Source organism: Gekko japonicus, unplaced genomic scaffold, assembly GCF_001447785.1.
Source record: "Gekko japonicus isolate JY-2015 unplaced genomic scaffold, Gekko_japonicus_V1.1 scaffold171, whole genome shotgun sequence".
In the NCBI taxonomy this organism is placed as follows: Eukaryota; Metazoa; Chordata; class Lepidosauria; order Squamata; family Gekkonidae; genus Gekko; species Gekko japonicus.
In genome coordinates, this window is record NW_015175975.1 from 1,498,241 (window position 1) to 1,516,941 (window position 18,701).

General features: G+C 41.0%; 1 protein-coding gene across 1 annotated transcript in view; it reads left to right on the top strand.

Annotated features, from left to right (window-relative positions):
• The window catches only part of LOC107122977 (vomeronasal type-2 receptor 26-like), a 38,482-nt gene that overhangs the window by 18,959 nt on the left and 822 nt on the right, over window positions 1-18,701 (top strand). The window contains exons 8-11 of the mRNA XM_015426127.1: window positions 7,063-7,354; window positions 7,982-8,842; window positions 12,523-12,750; window positions 16,173-16,332. Of these exons, the coding sequence (XP_015281613.1) occupies window positions 7,063-7,354; window positions 7,982-8,842; window positions 12,523-12,750; window positions 16,173-16,332 (1,541 nt within the window). The remainder of the gene's footprint in view (window positions 1-7,062; window positions 7,355-7,981; window positions 8,843-12,522; window positions 12,751-16,172; window positions 16,333-18,701) is intronic.

The window sequence follows — 18,701 nt, forward strand, 5'->3', positions numbered from 1 at the left end:
AAAAGTTTTTAGAAGAATCAATCAAACAAGCAGTAGCAACAGCTTTTAAAAATCTGTTTGAAGGATCACAGAACTTACATGAGTAACTTAATAGTATGTAGTTTCATAAGAATTGGGGGAATGTAGAGGGGTAATAATGAATTGGCGAAGCAGAAATGGGGTAAATTATTCTATTGGGATTTTTTTTTGCACTTAGGATAGAGTATAAATTAGGTATTGGGATTTAAAAGTGTTTGGAACATCATTGTACCTCACAGAGTTAAATAGAATTTATTTTGTGAGAAAAACATTGTTCTTTGGTGTGGTAGTAAGTAAGGGACCTTAATAAGTTGTAGAAAATATAATAGCTATTATTTTGATTTTTTATGTAAAATCAGGTCATGCCATAATTAATGAATTAAGGTGGGTGGAATTGGATATGAAGTGGTAAATGGTGATAATAATTTCTAGTTATAACTTGACTTTCTAGGAACTATTTGTCTATTTATAAGTAGTTGATTGAGATATATGTATGAATGGTGAAGAAAAGACTGAATATTAAGGGAATAGCAAAGGAATCTTAATAGAAGTTAAGATGGTGATTAATATACAAAATAAGTGGCAGATATGGGGATAACTAAATGTCTAAGTCTTTTGTTTTTGGCTCTGTGTTAGATAATTGGGAAAATTTAATAGATATAATACAGGAGTAAAAAAAGGTATGAAATGTGCGATATATAACTTCAGTGGAATAACATCAGATATAAGAGATTAAGGAATTTACTATGATTTTGTAGAGGTGCCTAGAATTATTTCTTTGTTTGTTGGTTTGTTTGGAAAATTAATAAATAGATTACAAAAAAAAATTATTTAATTAAATTAATTTATAAACTGTCCTCCCCGGAGGGATAAAATGGTATGCAACATATATGGATAAATATATCAGTCAATAAGTCAGCAATTAAAACAAAACCCAGCAATACATAAAGTAAAAACTCATCCACATGGCATTTATTACTAATTTATACCCTTCTTCACAGGGAGGGGCAGGGGGCAATCTACAGAAACCAGGCTCGATACTAACCCATTGCTGTTCCTAACCATAGGCCTGGTGGAACGTTGCTGTCTTACTGGCCCCACAGAACTGTACTAAGTCTCGCTGGCATGACTGTCACTAGGCAGAGAATCCCACCAGGCCAGCATCATCGTTGAAAAGGCCCTGGCTCTTGTTGAAGATGGCTAGGAGACACAAAATTGGCCAATGGTTTCAGAATTATAATGGGAGCTGCAATCCTGCAGTTGATAAGAGCCTGAAAGAAAGGGAATTGTATCATTGTGGCCTGCATTAAAGTCAGACTCCCCAACTGCAATTAAAAAAGGTTTTCTGTGGGAAGTATAGCTCATCCAAAAATAAAGCTAGACATTTGCAAATGCCCATGAATTATAGGATGACATGGGTTTTTGCAATGCCAAAAATGAACGCAATTGTAACATCTCGTCTTAGGTTATCTGCAGAAGTGGCACTGTGGCCCAAATTACCACCCTTGGGAATGAAAACTAAGGTTTTCTTTGGTGGGTATAACCCATCAGAAACCAAAGCTTGGTGTTACAGAAATATCAATAAGTTTCAAAATGATGGTTGGTCTTGTGGTGCCAAAAATAAAGAGGATCGGTACATCCTGGCACAAATCAGCTCTGTAACGTCCTGTGGCTATTTTCAATGAACTCAGAGCTTTCTCAGAGTTTTCTGCTCAGTATAACATCCAAAAATTCCAATTTCATCTCTAGGAACTCCCTTGGTTAAACCACTGTTTAGAAAAGTTGGAACCAGAGCTAATGGAAGAGAAATGGAAGGCCACAGTGCATCTGACTCCACATAACACAAGAGAGTGTGGGTAGATAAGGCTGGTGTTCTGGATTAAATTGTGCTGCCTGTTTTAATGGGGTGAGTCTCTGTCTTTGGAAAGGTTGGTAAAGATTTGAATCATTCCTTCTATTAAAACAATAAATATAGTAATCTGTCACCATCCAAGCAGGTTGGTTTTCTCACTGGAGATTTCTCGAACTGGCTGCTGCTGGTCTTTGCCTTTTGGGTTGACTGCCCCTTTGTTGCAGACTAGCCTTCCAGAGTAAGTTAGGAAGACCCTTTTGTCTTCAGAAAGTGGGGATAAATTGAATTGTTTGAGAGAACATCGTCATTGCCCTGGGGTATCTGAATGTGGTTTTGAGCAGCATCTTTCCCTTCCTTTGCTTTCACTTTGAAGGGAACAATAAGCAGACAACTTGACATGGCTTCATTGATCTCCATCAGTTCCCCCACCCCTATTTCCCCCTTTGTATTTATCACCTCACCATGAATTATTTGTCTCAGGCAGGTAATGACCACTGAGGTGTGCAGGAGCCAGCAATGAAAGCAAAATAGATGGCAAGCTGACACTAGCCAATGCAGAACCCAGGATCTGAGGCAATGCAATGAAAACAGATATTCTGAGGCAAGGGGGGACCAGGTCAAGTGCTGATAGAATGTGGAGCAAATGCCAGAAGCAGAATGGACCAATGTCTTCTTTCCTGGAATGATTTAGCAATTGGCTTATTCATGGATTTTGAATTATGCCTTTTTTTTTCTTGAAGGCCCCATACTTTTTGGGCTTATCTCCTGATTTCCTCAGACTTTTTTTTTTGCATTTAGTTTCACTTTTGGATTTCCCCCCTGCCCCCTCATTTTGCTGAATTGTTTTTTTAAACCCCATCTTTTTCTGGAAGCTGATTCTGAGTCGTCTTTTTCCTCATATGTAATATGCCTGTCTGTTTTCTCTGTTCCACCCACCGCCAGCCAGCTTTTTGATAATTGAACTGTCCACACTGTTCAATCATTCCCTCTCCTCCCCCCCTGAAGAAATATTTTTTAACTTTTTAAAGCAATAAGATATTGCTATATTAATATTCCATTATAATAATGGGTTAAGCAATTTCTCTGAATTCCCATCTTTCATTAAACACAACAGCAACAATTAAAAAAACAAAACAATAAGACTCTGTCTCCGACCCTCTTAAGGAAATAAAAGGGAAAAGCCACTATTTATGTTTGGATAGGGGCTAGAGACTTACCGTATTTTTTGGACCATAAGACGCAGTTTTTCTTCCAAAAAAAGTGAGGGGAAAAGTGTGTGCGTCTTATGGACCGAATACTGAGCCCCAGGGTTCAGAATATTTTTTTCCCTGTTTTCCTCCTCTAAAAACTAGGTGCGTCTTATGGTCAGGTGCGTCTTATGGTCCGAAAAATACAATGAAAGCTGGGAATTCAGAGGACTTCTTTAGCCCATCATTACAATGGTATATTGTTATATGTTACTTGAGGCACTTTTTGAGATATGACCATAATATCAAGACATGGTGCTGTGATATCAAGGTGGGTGCTGTGATGCCACCAATGATTCCACCAATGAAAACAGAACCCTTGAAAATACTGATGTGAAAGAACCATGCCCATGCCAATTCCACTGCTTGTGGATTGACTGCCAAGAAAATCCCCCTTCATTAGTATGGAGCTCCTTAAATAAACTGGGCAGAAGACCTCTGGCACAAAGCACGAACCAGAACCAGAACTTGCTTTGTGGAGTGGAGCATTGGAAGGGTTAGATTGGGGGAGGGGAGGGATCACAGAAGCACAGAAGAGATTGGGGGAGGGGAGGGATCACAGAAGCGTATAATGCTACAGAGTCTACCCCTCAAAGCAGCCATTTCCTCCAGGGGAACTGATGTCTGTAGTCTGGAAATAGATGCCATTCTGGGTGGTCTCTGGGTCCTACCAAGAGGATGGCAACCATAGGGTTTATGCATATAGAGGATGCCACACAAGGACTGAGCTGGGTAACAAAATACCTCCTTAATCCCCGGGGCCTGTTACTCACCTGATGTGAGGTGTAACTATGCTAACACCAATTCCTCCTCTAAGCTGTTGAGACCTTTGAGCAAAAATTCTACTTTGTGAGTTACTGGCATTAAAGTTGTGAGCAAGCGATTGGGCTACAGCATAGATTAGTTTTCTCTGGAGCCCTCCTTCCTGAGGTAAGGCAAAAATGTGTGAGCTGGAGGCTGAAAAACTGTGAGCTAGCTCACACTAACTCAGCTTAGAGGGAACACTGGATAACACCCAATCACTGTCCCACACATCAGTCAAAGGGGTCTACCACAAAACTGTACTCCAGCCAAAGATGGGTGAACTGGATTCTCTAACTTCCATTTCTATTTCAGCTCCCCAGAGCAGCAAAGGAAAGTTAAGTGAGAGAATGAATTGCAATATATTAACCTTGTTGCCAAGCTACACAACCCAAACAACCATTCCATCTCCATACCACAGAGTATCATTGCTGACTGATCTTTTGGTGACTTTCTTCAACCACATTGTTGTAAATAACATAAAAAAGTGTTAGCCTTTTTGGGCAAATGAACTGATGGAATTAGTGTGCTCAGAACTTCATGATGAATTATGACTGCTAGGCAAATACACATATTCTATCAACAGCACTTCATTCAAGTAGAGCCAGGCAGCAGTTCATCCCATTAAAAAAAAGTTTGCGGCCCCGTTCAAATAAATTCTGGATAGCTTTGGTAGATGAGTTTCATTCTGCTACTTTTCCCCTGGTGAAAGAGGGAAATCAACTTCCCTCTACGGTCAAGGTCAGGTCAGGTTAGCCCATTAAACTCAACAGATAATGGTTCAAACTGACACAGCAGATGTACTCAAAGCCATCCCGGCTTAACCTGCTTAGAGGTGTGATCCTTTCATTGTTATTCAGGCAACCTGTCCATTTTTTTATGCATGCAAGGAAATCCATTAAAATAGGTGAAGGCAAGAAAAAACAATCATGAGATAAAGTAATCTAGTACAAATCCCCAGAATTTCATTCCAGTTACATTCTGGGGACACCACTTGTACTTAGCAGTCCAGTGAAGTGAAGAGAAAAGTTTTAACAAAACATGTTTATTTTTCTCAGCATTTCTACGGAAAACTCCTCTATAATTATCAACATTCTTGTAGTTACTTCTCAGAATCCCTATGGTATCTAAATGGTCACCGGGGGGTGGGGGGTGGCAGATGATACTAGAAATACAACCTTTCAAATTCCAAGTTGATAGAAGTGTTAGGGACAGATAGGATTCTGTCAATCTGATCTATGATATGTGAAATTATATTCAGGAGGTCATGCATGTCAGATAGTTTTGAACTGGAATTACTTCAGTATTCACATGATAAGACAGGACTCTTTAATGGGATGAACCAATTCCAGAATGGCATCATTCGTGGTGTTGTTTTTAGTGCTGATGGATCTATCCACGTGTAAAGTCCATAATGCAAAATGCACCATGAGTGAACCCCTCTCAAGTCTTCACACATATTATCAAGAAGGAGATCTCATCATTGGGGGAATTACTTCTCTTATCGATGTTGTTTCAGAAATGATAGATTTCAGCAAACTACTCAGCTATAAGGGATATAATATACCCTTGTAAGGAAGGTTTGTTTCACCTTATACATATTATCTGTGTATTTCATGACAATAGCTGATAAATTGTTCATCTAGGAATGCAAAGATTAATTTGGATTTCTCTCTTAATTTGCCAGCCATCCTGTTTCCATTCCATGCTTCTTTAGGGAAGAGAGGGACACTGAGTATTGTTCACTGTGTTTCTATATGGAAAACACTAACTTAATAATTTCCAAGTTCTTTCATAATAGAAAACTTAGTATTTATCAAAAGAGACCCACTATGCAGATGTGGGTGATAATGGAATTTGAATAGATTGGATATAGTGCTTGAATCTAGATGTTCACACCCTCACACTCCTATATAGCTCATTGGATAGGCCAGAAATCTTTGATAATTCCAATTTGGAGTTCAAGGACAATGGTTGTGAAGACACTCCTATTTTAAAGAATGGTTCAATTTCTGTGGGACATAGACACTTAATTACATTACAGAGTCTAAGAGCACTGCCTCTCTTGAGGGTTATTAAAATATTAGCGAATCACCTGAAATTTGCAGAAACAATCTCTGGATTAGAGAGAGATGAAATTTCAAATGGGATAGAGTTGATAGATTCTGAATACCACTTGAACCAATCTGTAGCACTAATTCCTTAGACAATATTTCTGTTAACTTATGAATAATTGAGCATCACACACAATAATATTATATCAATTTTGCTTAGTTGCATTCTGATTCTTCTCTTTTTTTATAAATCTTTTTATTCGGTTTTACAGTACTATCACACCATTCAACAATCTTCGATACACTACTTGAAACAGAATGTTGTTTCCATTAACATTCTCCAACTTCATATTCAATCAACATATTACAACTCTCAAAATGTCTAATTCAAGTTAAACAGTGTTCTTACACTTATATCCTTTTTATTATCTCTCTTAAGACTAGCCTAACTCTCATTGGTATTTATTTCCCCTATCTTCAGCCATTTATATATTAGTCCCCATTTTCCCCAATACTCTTCCTCAGGTTTCTGTTTTAATTCCATATTTACTCTATCTATTTCAGCTATTTCCAAGATCTTATTTTTTAATTCTTTTATTGAGGGCATTCTGATTCTTCTCATAGTGTATGGCCTAGTTAATATCAACAGATCTTGGCTGTGACATTTGCTGTGAAGGAAATCAATGAAAACCTGCAAATCTTACTGAATGCCATTCTGGGCTTCCAAATCTACAAAAACCTACTTCAGTGTAAAACAGGAATATCATATCATGATAGAACTTCTCTGTACAAAAAACAGATGCATCCCCAACTCCCCCTCCCCCCGGTAATTAGATTACAGAGTCTCACAGTTCTGACTCTCCGGTGGGATATTGAAAAATCAGATGATCATCTAAAATACACAGAAATAATCTCTGGAATGAGAGCTGGATTGAATTTCTCATGGAATGGAGTGGAGGGAATCCCATTATAACCTGGGCCCCATCCATGGTGTGGTAGTCAATATTTCTAGTCAGATATGAGTATTTAAGCCTGGGGAACCATAATATTACATCAATTCTGCTTAGTTTCTTGCTGATTCTTGTTGTAGTGTACTGACTAATCATTATCAACATGTGTTGGCTATGGCATTTCCTTTGAAGGAAATCAATGAAAACTTCCAGATCTTACCCAATGTCACCTTGGGCTTCCACATCTGGAACAGCTACTTCAAAGCAAGAGAGACCTATCATGCCACAGTAGAACTTCTTTCGACAAAGAACAGATTTGTCCCCAACTACAAGTGTGACTTCCAGAACAATCTGATAGCAGTCATTGGAGGACTTGAAGCTGAAACTTCCCTCTACATAGCAAATGTGTTAGCTCTCTACAGTATTGTGCAGGTAGGCTGGGTATGCAGAATATGAACATCCACATCACATTTTGTATAGTTACATGATTGAATGATCCTCCATACAAAATATTTTACAGAGTATTTTTATGTTTTAAAAAAAGCAAATTTAAGAGTAGAACACAGGGAAAGACCCAGAAGTCTTAAAAGGAAGAATCATTGGTTCTAAACACACACATGTCTTAGATTCAGAAATAGGGCTTTTCAATTCAAATTCATCTAGATCGGAAGCTGTGATCATTTTAAATTTGTCCCTGCACTTCTGGTCTAATTTGTTGCTACGGGTTAACTACATTTATGACACTCACTAGAAACTTTATGAGAGTAGAACCTGTCATAGAAATGAAGATCAGCATCAGATGTATTCATCTAGCCCCCTCTCATGCTTTTCACATTCCAAGCAAATGAACCCATTTTCATTTCATCTCCATAAACAGGCACAAATTGAAGCATAAATCTGTCTTTGATTGAAAAAAACAAAACAAAACAAAAACAAAACTCAACTGGAAAGTGTGAACTTCTCTGTAGACTATGGATTCCTTCCCAAAGGGAAGTGGTATTTTGAAATTCTTTTCAAACTCATTTTCTACATTTTCCTCTCAATGTTCAATTCCTTTAGCTCACCTATGGCTCTGCTTCAGTAATGAATGAAAAATCATCAGGGCTTTCTGTCTATCAGATGGTGCCAAATGAAGTCAAGCAATACAAGGGGATTCTCCAATTAATTCTGCATTTCAGGTGGATGTGGATTGGGCTCATTGTTGTGGATGATGAACGTGGAGAAAGATTTCAGCAAGCCCTGCATCCTCTGTTTTTTCAAAATGGCATCTGTTTGGCCTTCACAGAAAAAATCCTACAGGTGACAAGCATAGATTATTATTTTACCATGATCCAAGAAGAATTGGAAAAATTTGATGTTGTAATGGAGAGTAAAGCCAATGCAGTTGTCCTTTATGGAGACAGTGAGTCTGTCTCATACATGAGATGGTCTCAAAAATTCTCAGAGACGGAATTCACGACAGCAACGCTTAAAGGGAAAATATATATTATGACCATTCAGATGGATTTTGTGTCCTATTATTATCAAAGAAATTGGGACAAACTAGTCCTTCATGGTGCTATATCCTTCATAGTTCACACGAATCAACCACCAGGATTCCAGCAATTTCTTAAGAGCAGAAAGCCTCTTTGGACGGAAGGAGATGGCTTCATCAGGGATTTCTGGGAGCAGGCATTCCTCTGTCATTTCTCAGATTCACCACTGGAGAAAGAGTTTGATAAGAACTGCACAGGAGAAGAGCAGCTGGAGAGCCTTCCTGCAGATATTTTTGAAATGAGTATGACTGGCCCCAGCTACAGTATCTACAATGCTGTCTATGCTGTTGCACATGCTTTACATGCCTTGCATTCATCCTGTAATGGACACCGAAGGATGATGGAAAGAAAGAAATGTAACCTCTTCAGTCAACCATCATGGCAGGTAAATATCTTAGGTAGAAAGAAAACCATGATTCTGAGGACTGGAAGAAGATGTAATCTGTACAGCATACTATCTTTCCAGAAATCATTCATAAGTTCATTTACTTCACTCCTTTGCACATCCATCCAACTAAAAATGACAAAACTCTTCATGCTTCAGCCTTGTTCATCATTTGCTCCACAGTTTACTGTAATAATGAAAGCAAACATAGAGTGGCAATAAGACATGTAGTTGATATAAGTTGGTATTTCGAATATGATGCTCAAATGGTATAGGCACTCATGTGTGTTTCCAAGGAGTGTGATTTTTTTTTACATTTGAGTTAGAGAACCGTTTAGAGAGAGGTGACTGATAATAAAAATAATAATGATAAAAGAGAAAAGGGGGCCTATATAAAAATCATGTGGGAAAGAAGGTGTGGTAAGAAGGGGAATTCAGTAAGACTGAATAAAAAAGTGGTTGCATCAGACTCTATATCTGAATCATTCTTCCTTAAGAAATGTATTTAATCTTCTGCCACCATCCCAGGTCTCAGATCTTCAAGGCCCCTCTCTCTTCCTTTCTCCTTGAGCAGCCTCCTTCTCTTGGGGTGCCACCAATTAATCATGAAGAATATCTCTTGTATTGTGGTATTTTTATTTGGGTTATGCTTAAAGGGTCTTCCTTGCTTTCACATTTCTCAGTTCGGTCATCTTAGCTACCCCCCCCCCCGGCAGTCAGAAGAAAGACACAGACACAGGATTGGGTTTATCTAAGGGCATTTTATTAACTCTTTACACCTTTTGTGGCAAGGGCAAACCCCAAATGAAAAATTGGTCTAGGGCAGGTGTCGCCCTGGACCACCTCCTTGCCATGTATTGAGCAATCCACCTTTGCCCTGGATGTGAGTCATCCTTCTGTCTCACTACTGGCTGGCATGGAAAATGGGGTGCTGCCCTGGAGCTCCCCTCTCAAGCCACAAAATTTAGAGATGAGGAACCTAGCAAGCGTGGTCCCAAAGGCAATCCTCATTCCCTGCACTGGACTGCAAAGCCCAAATGCTGAGCCTGATGGACCCCTTGACCCCTACCAGGTAAGGTGCCATACGATGTTCACTGGATCTGCTTTTCCATTTCTCACACTAACCTTCCACCACCAAGTTCAAGCCTCTGCTTAGGACCTTGTGCCCAGCGAGCAGTCTAAAGCCACCCACTGCCCTTGCCACAAGTCTACCAGGACGGGGTAAGAATTGACCCAACCCATCTGCCATTGCATACCTCAGATCCTGGTTCACCCTCTGGTCAGCCCTGTCCAAATATCTCGGGTTCCCCCATGCCATGCCACTCTCGACATGGCAATAAAGCAGACACCACCATCTGCACACCAGGCCAAATGCTCCCGCTGAACTCCAAGTCAGCCCTTGACTAAATTACAAGGGCCTTTCCTTTCATAAGGCTGAGATCATTTCCAGATTACTGAACTGCACATTAAACCACCCACTCCTGCTGAGCTCCAGGTCAGCCTTGGCCTGAATGACCAGGGCCTTCCCTTTCACAAGTCCAAGAATTGTTTCCAGACCACATGATCTACATACCAGGCCACCCGCTCTGCTGAGCTCCAGATCAGCCTTTTCCTGAATCACCAAGGCCTTCCCTTTCACAAGGCTGAGATCCTTTCCACCCCAGTGGATCGACAGTAGCTGATGCAGAGGGCCCCATCTGCACAGGCCACATACCCAGCTACAGTATCCACAATGCTGTCTATGTTGCTCCACATTTTTTACGTACCCTGAATTCATCCTGTTACGGACACAGAAGAATGATGGAGACAAAGAAATGTCACTTCAGTCAGCCCATTGTGACACACAGATATTTTCCTTAGAAAGACTTGGTGCTGGAATAGGATGCTATCTGTGCAGTAAACTTTCTCTTCGGAAATCATTTGTGAATTTATCTTCTTCACTCATCTACCCACCCACCCAGCTAAAAATGCCACCATTCTTCATGCTTCAGCCTTGTTCACCCCAGGGCAAATGTGGATACCAAGATCAACCTACCCAAATTTAACACGTTAAGAAATTAGTGCATTTTGAAATATTAGTGGAATGACCAAAGATCAAAACAAAGTGATTCAAATGCATTCCTCTAACACTGCAGGGATTTACAGTGCCAGTAAGTTGTAGCTGACTTGTGGAAACCCTGCAGTGTTTTTAAGGAAAGAGATAGTAAGAGGTTGTTTGCCATTTGCATAGTGACCCTGGACTTCCTTGGTAGTCTCCCATATAAGTAGAAATTAGGGTTGACCCTGCTTAGCTTTTGAGATCTGAGAAGATCAATCTAGCCTGGGCCATTCATACTGTAGGCATCCTATAATGTGGAGAGAACAGAACAGGACATTTATTCTTAGAGTAACAAGTTTCAGAAATGATCCATTACCTTGGAGACCAGTTTGGTGTATTGGCTAAGTGCATGGACTCTAATCTGGGAGAACTGGGTTTGATTCCCCACTCCTCCACTTGCAACTGCTGGATGACCTTCCGCAAGCCATCGTTCTGGCACAGCTGTTCTTGAAAAAGAGCAGTTTCTGTCAGAGCTCTCCCAGCCCCACCTACTTCACAGGGTGTCTGTTGTGGGCAGGGGAAGGAGTTTGTCAGCCGCTCTGAGACTCCGAGTGAAGGGAGGGGTATAAATCCTATCTCCTTTTCCTCCATCTCCTCCTCCTCCTGAAGGGAGGGGTATAAATCCTATCTCCTTTTCCTCCTTCTCCTCCTCCTTCTTCTTGTCTTCATTTAGGTCCCCCCCCCTTTTGTTCATGTATGGTCATGCCGCCATTGTGATGGATCTCTACTGTGAGATAGCTTCTAGAAGGAGGAAAGCTGGATAAGAGAGTACAGAGATAGAATAAAGCTTCTTTGTTGTGTCCAGGGGGTTGAAAATCTTTGCATGGCACAGCCCTTGGGGGTCATTTTTCTTTTCCCATCCAAAGAGGAATATTTGCTCTGTCCCTTTTGGTCTCCCAAGCTGTGCTGCTTTAGCATGACTTTTATATCCTTTGTTCTTCCTGAGCTAGGACCATCTGCCTGTCTGTGGAGGTGGATGGCTCTGGTGCTGGGAGATGCATCATACCTACCCCACTTTCAACTTGTGTACTTATTAGGTTGTAAAAGGAGTCCTGTACCCTCTGAAGAATCAATTATTGTCAGCTTTGATGTAAATTCTGGGCCATAAAGCATTTCTTAATAATCATTATTTGAAGAATCATTAAGAAGAGGATTCTAGTTTTCATCTTACTATTTGTGGGACCTATTCTATCAAAGTCTTTGTATCAAATTTGTATTTTCTGTGTTTCACACTTCCATGCATCTCACTGAAGATTCCATGCTCTTGAGAAAGAACCCAATGTTGAGAGTCTATTTCTTTTAAATTTCCTGACACCTTGGTGAGCAACAAAAAACTACAGCTAGGAGATACATTTCCTTCTGAAATAAATACGTACAAAAAAAGAAAGAAGAAAATCTGAATGTGTGCAATGTCAACAATAATCATAAAAAAGAATAAAAAGGAAAAAAATATTTTAAAAACTCAGGCCATGCCGTTTCATAAATTTCCTTTTAAAAATTCCACTAAGAAGTAATTATTAACAAAGGCTGTTCCTTTCCAGTGAACAGGTGAGCTCAGTTTTTGTTTCCCTTTTCAATCTAGCTTCACCACTTCTTGAAAAGGGCTTCATTTAATAACAGCGCTGGGGACAATATTTCATTTGACGCTAGTGGAGAGATAGCAACAGGGTATGATATCATCAACTGGCTTGCTTTCCCAAATCAGTCTGTTTTTAAAGTCAAAATTGGAGAGGTTCATCCAGAAGCTCCTGCAGAACTAATGCTTACTATTAATGAAGATTCCATTACATGGAACAGCTGGTTTAACCAGGTAAGATTGATCTACACAATCTGGAGAAGCCTCCATTGAAGAATACATGCTAAAATGCACTGTGGTTCTCCATTCCCTTTTTTTAAAAAAAATGAGAAATGTGTTGAGTACAAAGACTGATTTGAAACCACACAACAGAAGGAAGAGCCACTGTGGGCTGATTCAGAGCAGGCAGGAAAAGTTCATGTCAACTTTTTAAAAAGAGTAAGTAGCTTCTTAATGGGGCCTGTTGTTCTCCAGCTATTTACAACTCATGTAATTCTTCTTCATTTTCATACATGAGAAAACCCTGCTGGAGTAATTAAACTTGGTAGTAAATGTCTCAAGCTTACTGCACACCACAGGTGTGAAGTGAAAATCTTGGCCTATTAACATTAATAATTTGGAGAAACACAACATCTTTTTTAGATCCATTACAGGCTGATTTTCCGTTTTCCTCTCTCATTTATACCTTAGACACAGCCCCTTTCTGTCTGCAGTGAAAGTTGCCATCCAGGTCACAGGAAGGAAATGAAGGAGGGGGAACCATTCTGCTGCTATGACTGCAGACCATGCCCAGAAGGGAAGATTTCTGACCAGAAGGGTAAGAGATCTGCAGCCCAGTCCTAAAGAGGATTGCACCCCTCAATGCTGAGATGAAAGCTGGTATAGTTCAGTGGGTACAGTATAGGAGTAGGATTTGGGAGAAATAGTTTCAAATCCCTACTCTTCAATAGAAGCTTGCGGGATGACCCTGGACTGGGGAAACATTCCAAACCACACCTGCCTAACAAGATTGTGCTGGGGATAAAATGGAAGACAGGAGAACATTGTCGGCTGCTTTGGGTCCCCTCACCATAAAATCAACAGCTAGGCTAAACCTCTGGACCAAGAAACATGAAATTCAAGGAGAGCACTCCTACCATGGGAAAGATGCTCACTAAGAAGGGATTTTTAAAAGAAATTCTACCCCTAAGAGAGTCAAAAGGGGTCAAATGTGCTCCCCCCATTGCTTCCTATGTGGCTGCCAGGTTGCTGCCTCCTTGCCCCCCCCCCAACCTCTGATTGGTTAGCAGAGCTCAGTGTTCTGAGGTTTAAAAAAGACAGTTACAGGAGACTGCAGGGAGCTAATGACAGTTGAGGAAATCAGGAATGGCCAACCGCCTGTGAGGTGCAGAAACGCTGCTGGCCCAGTCTTCCCAATGGCTTCAAACTTGCTCCCCCCACCTCCTACACGTGATAGGCAGCTGCTTGTCAGATGCAGGAGAGGGTCAGGGTGCTTAAAGGCATCAGGGAGTTCACCCCAGCAGTAATGCCTTAGCAATCCTGCCAGCCCAGCCTCTACAATGGCTTGCAATACCCCTCCCCCTTCTATACTGTACAGGCAGCTGCCTGTCAGGTGTAGGAGAGGGGGTGAGATGGGAATCACCTTAGTGATGCTGCTGGCCCAGCCTCACCAATGGCTTTAGCCACACTCCCACCCACTATGGAAATATACTCAAAATTTATAGAAAAGTGGTTTCCTTTATTAAGTTATTTTTCTTCTCACAATGTGGGTTCTAGAAAATTGGGTCATATGAACTTGCTTAATATTTGATTGCTCGGATGGTGTTTTGAATATGTATTTATGTCCCACTTTTTAAATGTAACATAAATTAGAAGAAATTTTGTAAAAGGGGGGGATGCCCTCCCCCCCAAATTCAATGCCCAGGCCAAACCCCTGCACCAAGAAACCCAAAATAAGGAGAGTGCATTCCTACTATGATGTCAACCCTCCCATGCAGATTTCTGAGATACATGACTCCTAAGGGAGAAAAAAAGGGTGAAATGTGTTCCCCCAATTGTTTTCCATGTGCCTGGCAGGCTTCTGCCTCCTCTCCTCACCCCCCGATTGGTCAACTGTGTAGTTTAGAGTTCTGAAGTAAAACCTGCCTGCTTGCACCCACCTCTCTCTGATTGCTCAGCTGTGACTCTCAATGTTCTGAGGTAAAAACACAGACTGAAGACAGTTGACCACAGTTACAGTAATCAACGATTCAAGACTCCTGAACAGAAAAGTCAACATGACAATTGAGTTAATGAATGTTCATGGGGAGATAGTAAAGGACCTTTCCAGGAGCCATTTCAATGTGTTCCTCCCTCATGAACCTGAATAAATGTCCACCACATCACCACTCCCTCACACCAGCTCCCCCTCATACCTCTCACCTCTTACTGCCCCCCAAGAAAGCTCCTGGCAAACATTGAGCCAGATGCACCAATGCTACAAAGAGGAGGCAACTTAGGAATGCAGAAAATACATTTGCACATAGTAGTTCTGTGGCGCACTGAGCTGTGCAGGCCAAGTACCAGCAAGATCACCCTGAAGTGCTCAGAACAATATAGTATCCGTATGAGCAAAGCAATCCAGGAACACAAGTAGAGAGGCCATCCCTTTCGTGGAAGGTGGCAGAAGTTGGCTTAACAGATAACTGCTTCTTAAATGGACAGTTCTATGTTGCCTGCTCCAGAGTAAGCTCACCAAGCAGACTGGTGATCCTTGTACCTGAGCCATGTACCTGAGGGCAGAACCCCCAATGTGGTCTTCAGAAAGGTCATAGGGGGGGGGGGAGTATGTATGTCTCACTTCATTTTTTACACCTACAATCTTCTCAATTAGAATTCCTACAACAAATGTTACATTTCAGACTTCACATCATCAGTATTATAACTGGATTTACAGAATTTAAATACCGTAGTGAAGCACAGGCTAGTGTGTGTGTGTGTGTGTGTGTGTGTGTGTGTATGAAAAAGGGAAAGTGTTCCCTTCCTCGAAAGCCAGTCTAATCCAACTCTAGGGGGCAGTACTCGTCTCCATTTCTAAGCCAAAGAGCCAGCATTGTCTGAAGACTTTCCCATGGTCATGTGGCCGGTGTGACTAAACGCTGAGGTGCACAGAACGCTGTTACCTTCCCAAGAAAGTGGTACCTATTTATCTACTTGCAATTTCTTGCTTTCAAACTGCTAGGTTGGCAGGAGCTGGTGCCAGAGACGGGAGCTCAGTCGGTCATGCAGCACTAGGGTCTCAAACTGCTGAACTGCAAACCTTCCAGTCTGCAGCTCAGCGTCTTAACCTCTGAGGCACCACAGCCATATATATATAGTGAATAAGGTTTGAGATGTGTTTATATACAATACGTCAACACTACCACCACATTTTATCCCAATACACACTCATGGTATCTGTGCTGATGAGTGATTGTGAAATGTAACAGAATGAGTAAGATTTTCTCCAAGCTGAGTCCCAAGGGAATACGGGAGTCCCAAAGAAATAGGGCCAACATCAGTAGTATTGATTGTATTGGCTGTTTTCAGTGAGCTAAGACCCATACACCTTCCTTTAGCTCTGGTGTGGTGTAACCTTGGGCCAGTTGTGTCCTCTCAGTTTAATATCCCTCCATTAGAAACTACATCAGACATTTGAGATTGAAGACACTTCAAAATATCCCACAATCAAATACATCATCTGCCACAGGAGTGATATATTTTTAATAGGGAACTACAACAAAATAATCTGCCTGCCTTTGGAATTGTCAAGCCCTACACCAACAGAAACTCCTGCAGGTAAGCATTGGTTGCAGAGTGAGATGTGGAGGCATGTTATCCCCACAAAATGATCCACCTGAAGAATGAGATATAGGAATATTTATAGGATACACTGAGGTTGTCTTCCTTCTACCTATTTCTCTTTTACAGACTTGGATGAGTGCATCACTTGCAGAGAACATGAATATTCGAACCTGGGACAAAATCAATGCATTCCGAAAGATGTGACTTTTTTGTCTTACAAAGAGCCACTGGGGATCACTTTTGTGACTTTTGTCCTTTTTCCTGTTCCCTTTTCCAAGCAGCCCTTTGTTTAGCATGGTTGGCAACTTCTCCCCCATTTCCGGATGTTGATATGCACTCAGAGACTGACACCATTGTACTGGAATGCAATGTGGGGTCTGTCCCCATGTTTTACTGTGTCCTGGGCTACATGGGCTTATTGGCCATTGTTAGCTTTGTGGTGGCTTTCTTGGTCAGAAAGTTACCTGACAGTTTTAATGAAGCTAAATTTATCACTTTCAGTCTATTGATCTTTTGCAGTGTTTGGATGTCTTTTGTTCCCACCTACCTGAGCACCAAGGGAAAATCCATGGTGGCCGTGGAGATCTTCTCCATCTTAGCCTCCAGTGTTGGCCTTCTGGGTAGCATCTTTGCCCCCAAATGCTATATTATTATGCTAAGGCCTGAGCTGAACAACAGGGAACATCTGATAGGAAGAAAAGGGAAATAATGGAAATTACTAATATGAAGGACTACAGGTTGACATGTAGTTTAGGCTCCCACTCTCCCTGAGGGAAACCAATGGAAGCTGGCAGAATGTTGATGCAAGGCTGACAGCCAAACAGCCATTAGTTCAGGGAGAGTCAAAGCTTGGTGATGGAAGATGTAGTAATCTTGAGGCAGACTGTTCAGGAGAATAGGAGTGCAGGAGAATAGCTGACTGCTGCTAACTGAAGGTCATCTTGTAACAAAGAATCTCAAAGAGCTGAATATAGCTATTGTTCAAAAGATCAAATGTGGAGAAACTTTGTAATCATTTCCCTGATTCACTCCAATGTTGTATTTAAGCCATAAATAAAATTAACTTCTTGTTTGCTTAAACCTGTGGCCTTGAGGTATATGGTCTCAGGAAATAATGTAGTTTGGTGTAGTTGATAAGTGTGTGGATTCCAATTTGGGAAGACCAGGTTTGATTCCCCACTCCTCCACTTGCACCTGCTGGGCAAGCCATAGTTTTGGCACAGCTGTTCTTGAAAAGAGCAGTTTCTGTCAGAGCAGTTGCCTGAATCTAAATTGCATTTTCCCTGAAAAAGACCTCAGTGTGGTTTTCAGAGAATAGTTCAAACAAATCAAGTGATTCAATCAATACACATACCATAACAGCCAAAAGAAAACAAAAAGGAAGCCTTCTAAAAAATGACCAGCTCAATCTGAAATAAAGATTCAAGCTTCTTTATCCACTAACTTCAGGCAAGTGAGAAGGGTGTTACTGCTTAGATTTCTATTGCCATTGTCCTCAAATAAATTGTTCAATTGAAATTAGCCCCACCTTCTGAAGACCAAGATTTTTTTTCTCTAACTGACCCTGGAAGGCTGTTCCATAACAAAGGGGCAGTCAAAGTGGAAGTCAAAATCAAAACCAGAAGCAGTAGGTTTGTCAAATTTCCAAGGAGATAGAGGGGGGCATAGAAATACACAGGTTGCCAACTCAAAGATTTTGTAACAGCTGTCATGTAGAGAATATTTGGACTTGATGAATGACAAGCCAGCACGAACCAGTTGGACGAATTGCAATTTCTATGTTGTCTTCTATAGCAGCACCATGTAATGAATTTTTCATTGCTCTAGTGTAGTCTTGGGTTATTATAACATGGACTAGGGTAGCTTGGTAAACTGTGTCCAAAAGCAAAGATAAATGGACTGGTGTCAGATCATCAAGCAAAATTTTGTGGCTGAGCTGAGAATCCAATCTGAGTCCCTATATCATATTCAGATATCCTAAATACTATACCATATCGGCTATGATAGTTCCACAAATTTGTTTCCTCTTTTAAAATATATAGAGAGCTGTGACATCTTCAGACTCTGGGCCCTCTCTCTCAGTCACAGAGAAACCACCAGACAGGGGAGTCTAATCCCCTTTTGCAATAACTCCTCACTCAGACAGAGCTCAGAGCTTTGGGGGTTGGGACTTGAACACTGCTACATTCTCTCACTTACACCATTTCTTCCTGTACTAATCTATTTAGAAGTAGAATAAGATCTTCAAAGAAGAAGAGGAGGAGGAGGAGGAGATTGGATTTGTACCCCACCCTTCACTATCCAAAAGAGTCTCAGAGCAGCTTACGAACTCCTTTCCCTTCCCCTCGACACCCTTTGAGGTA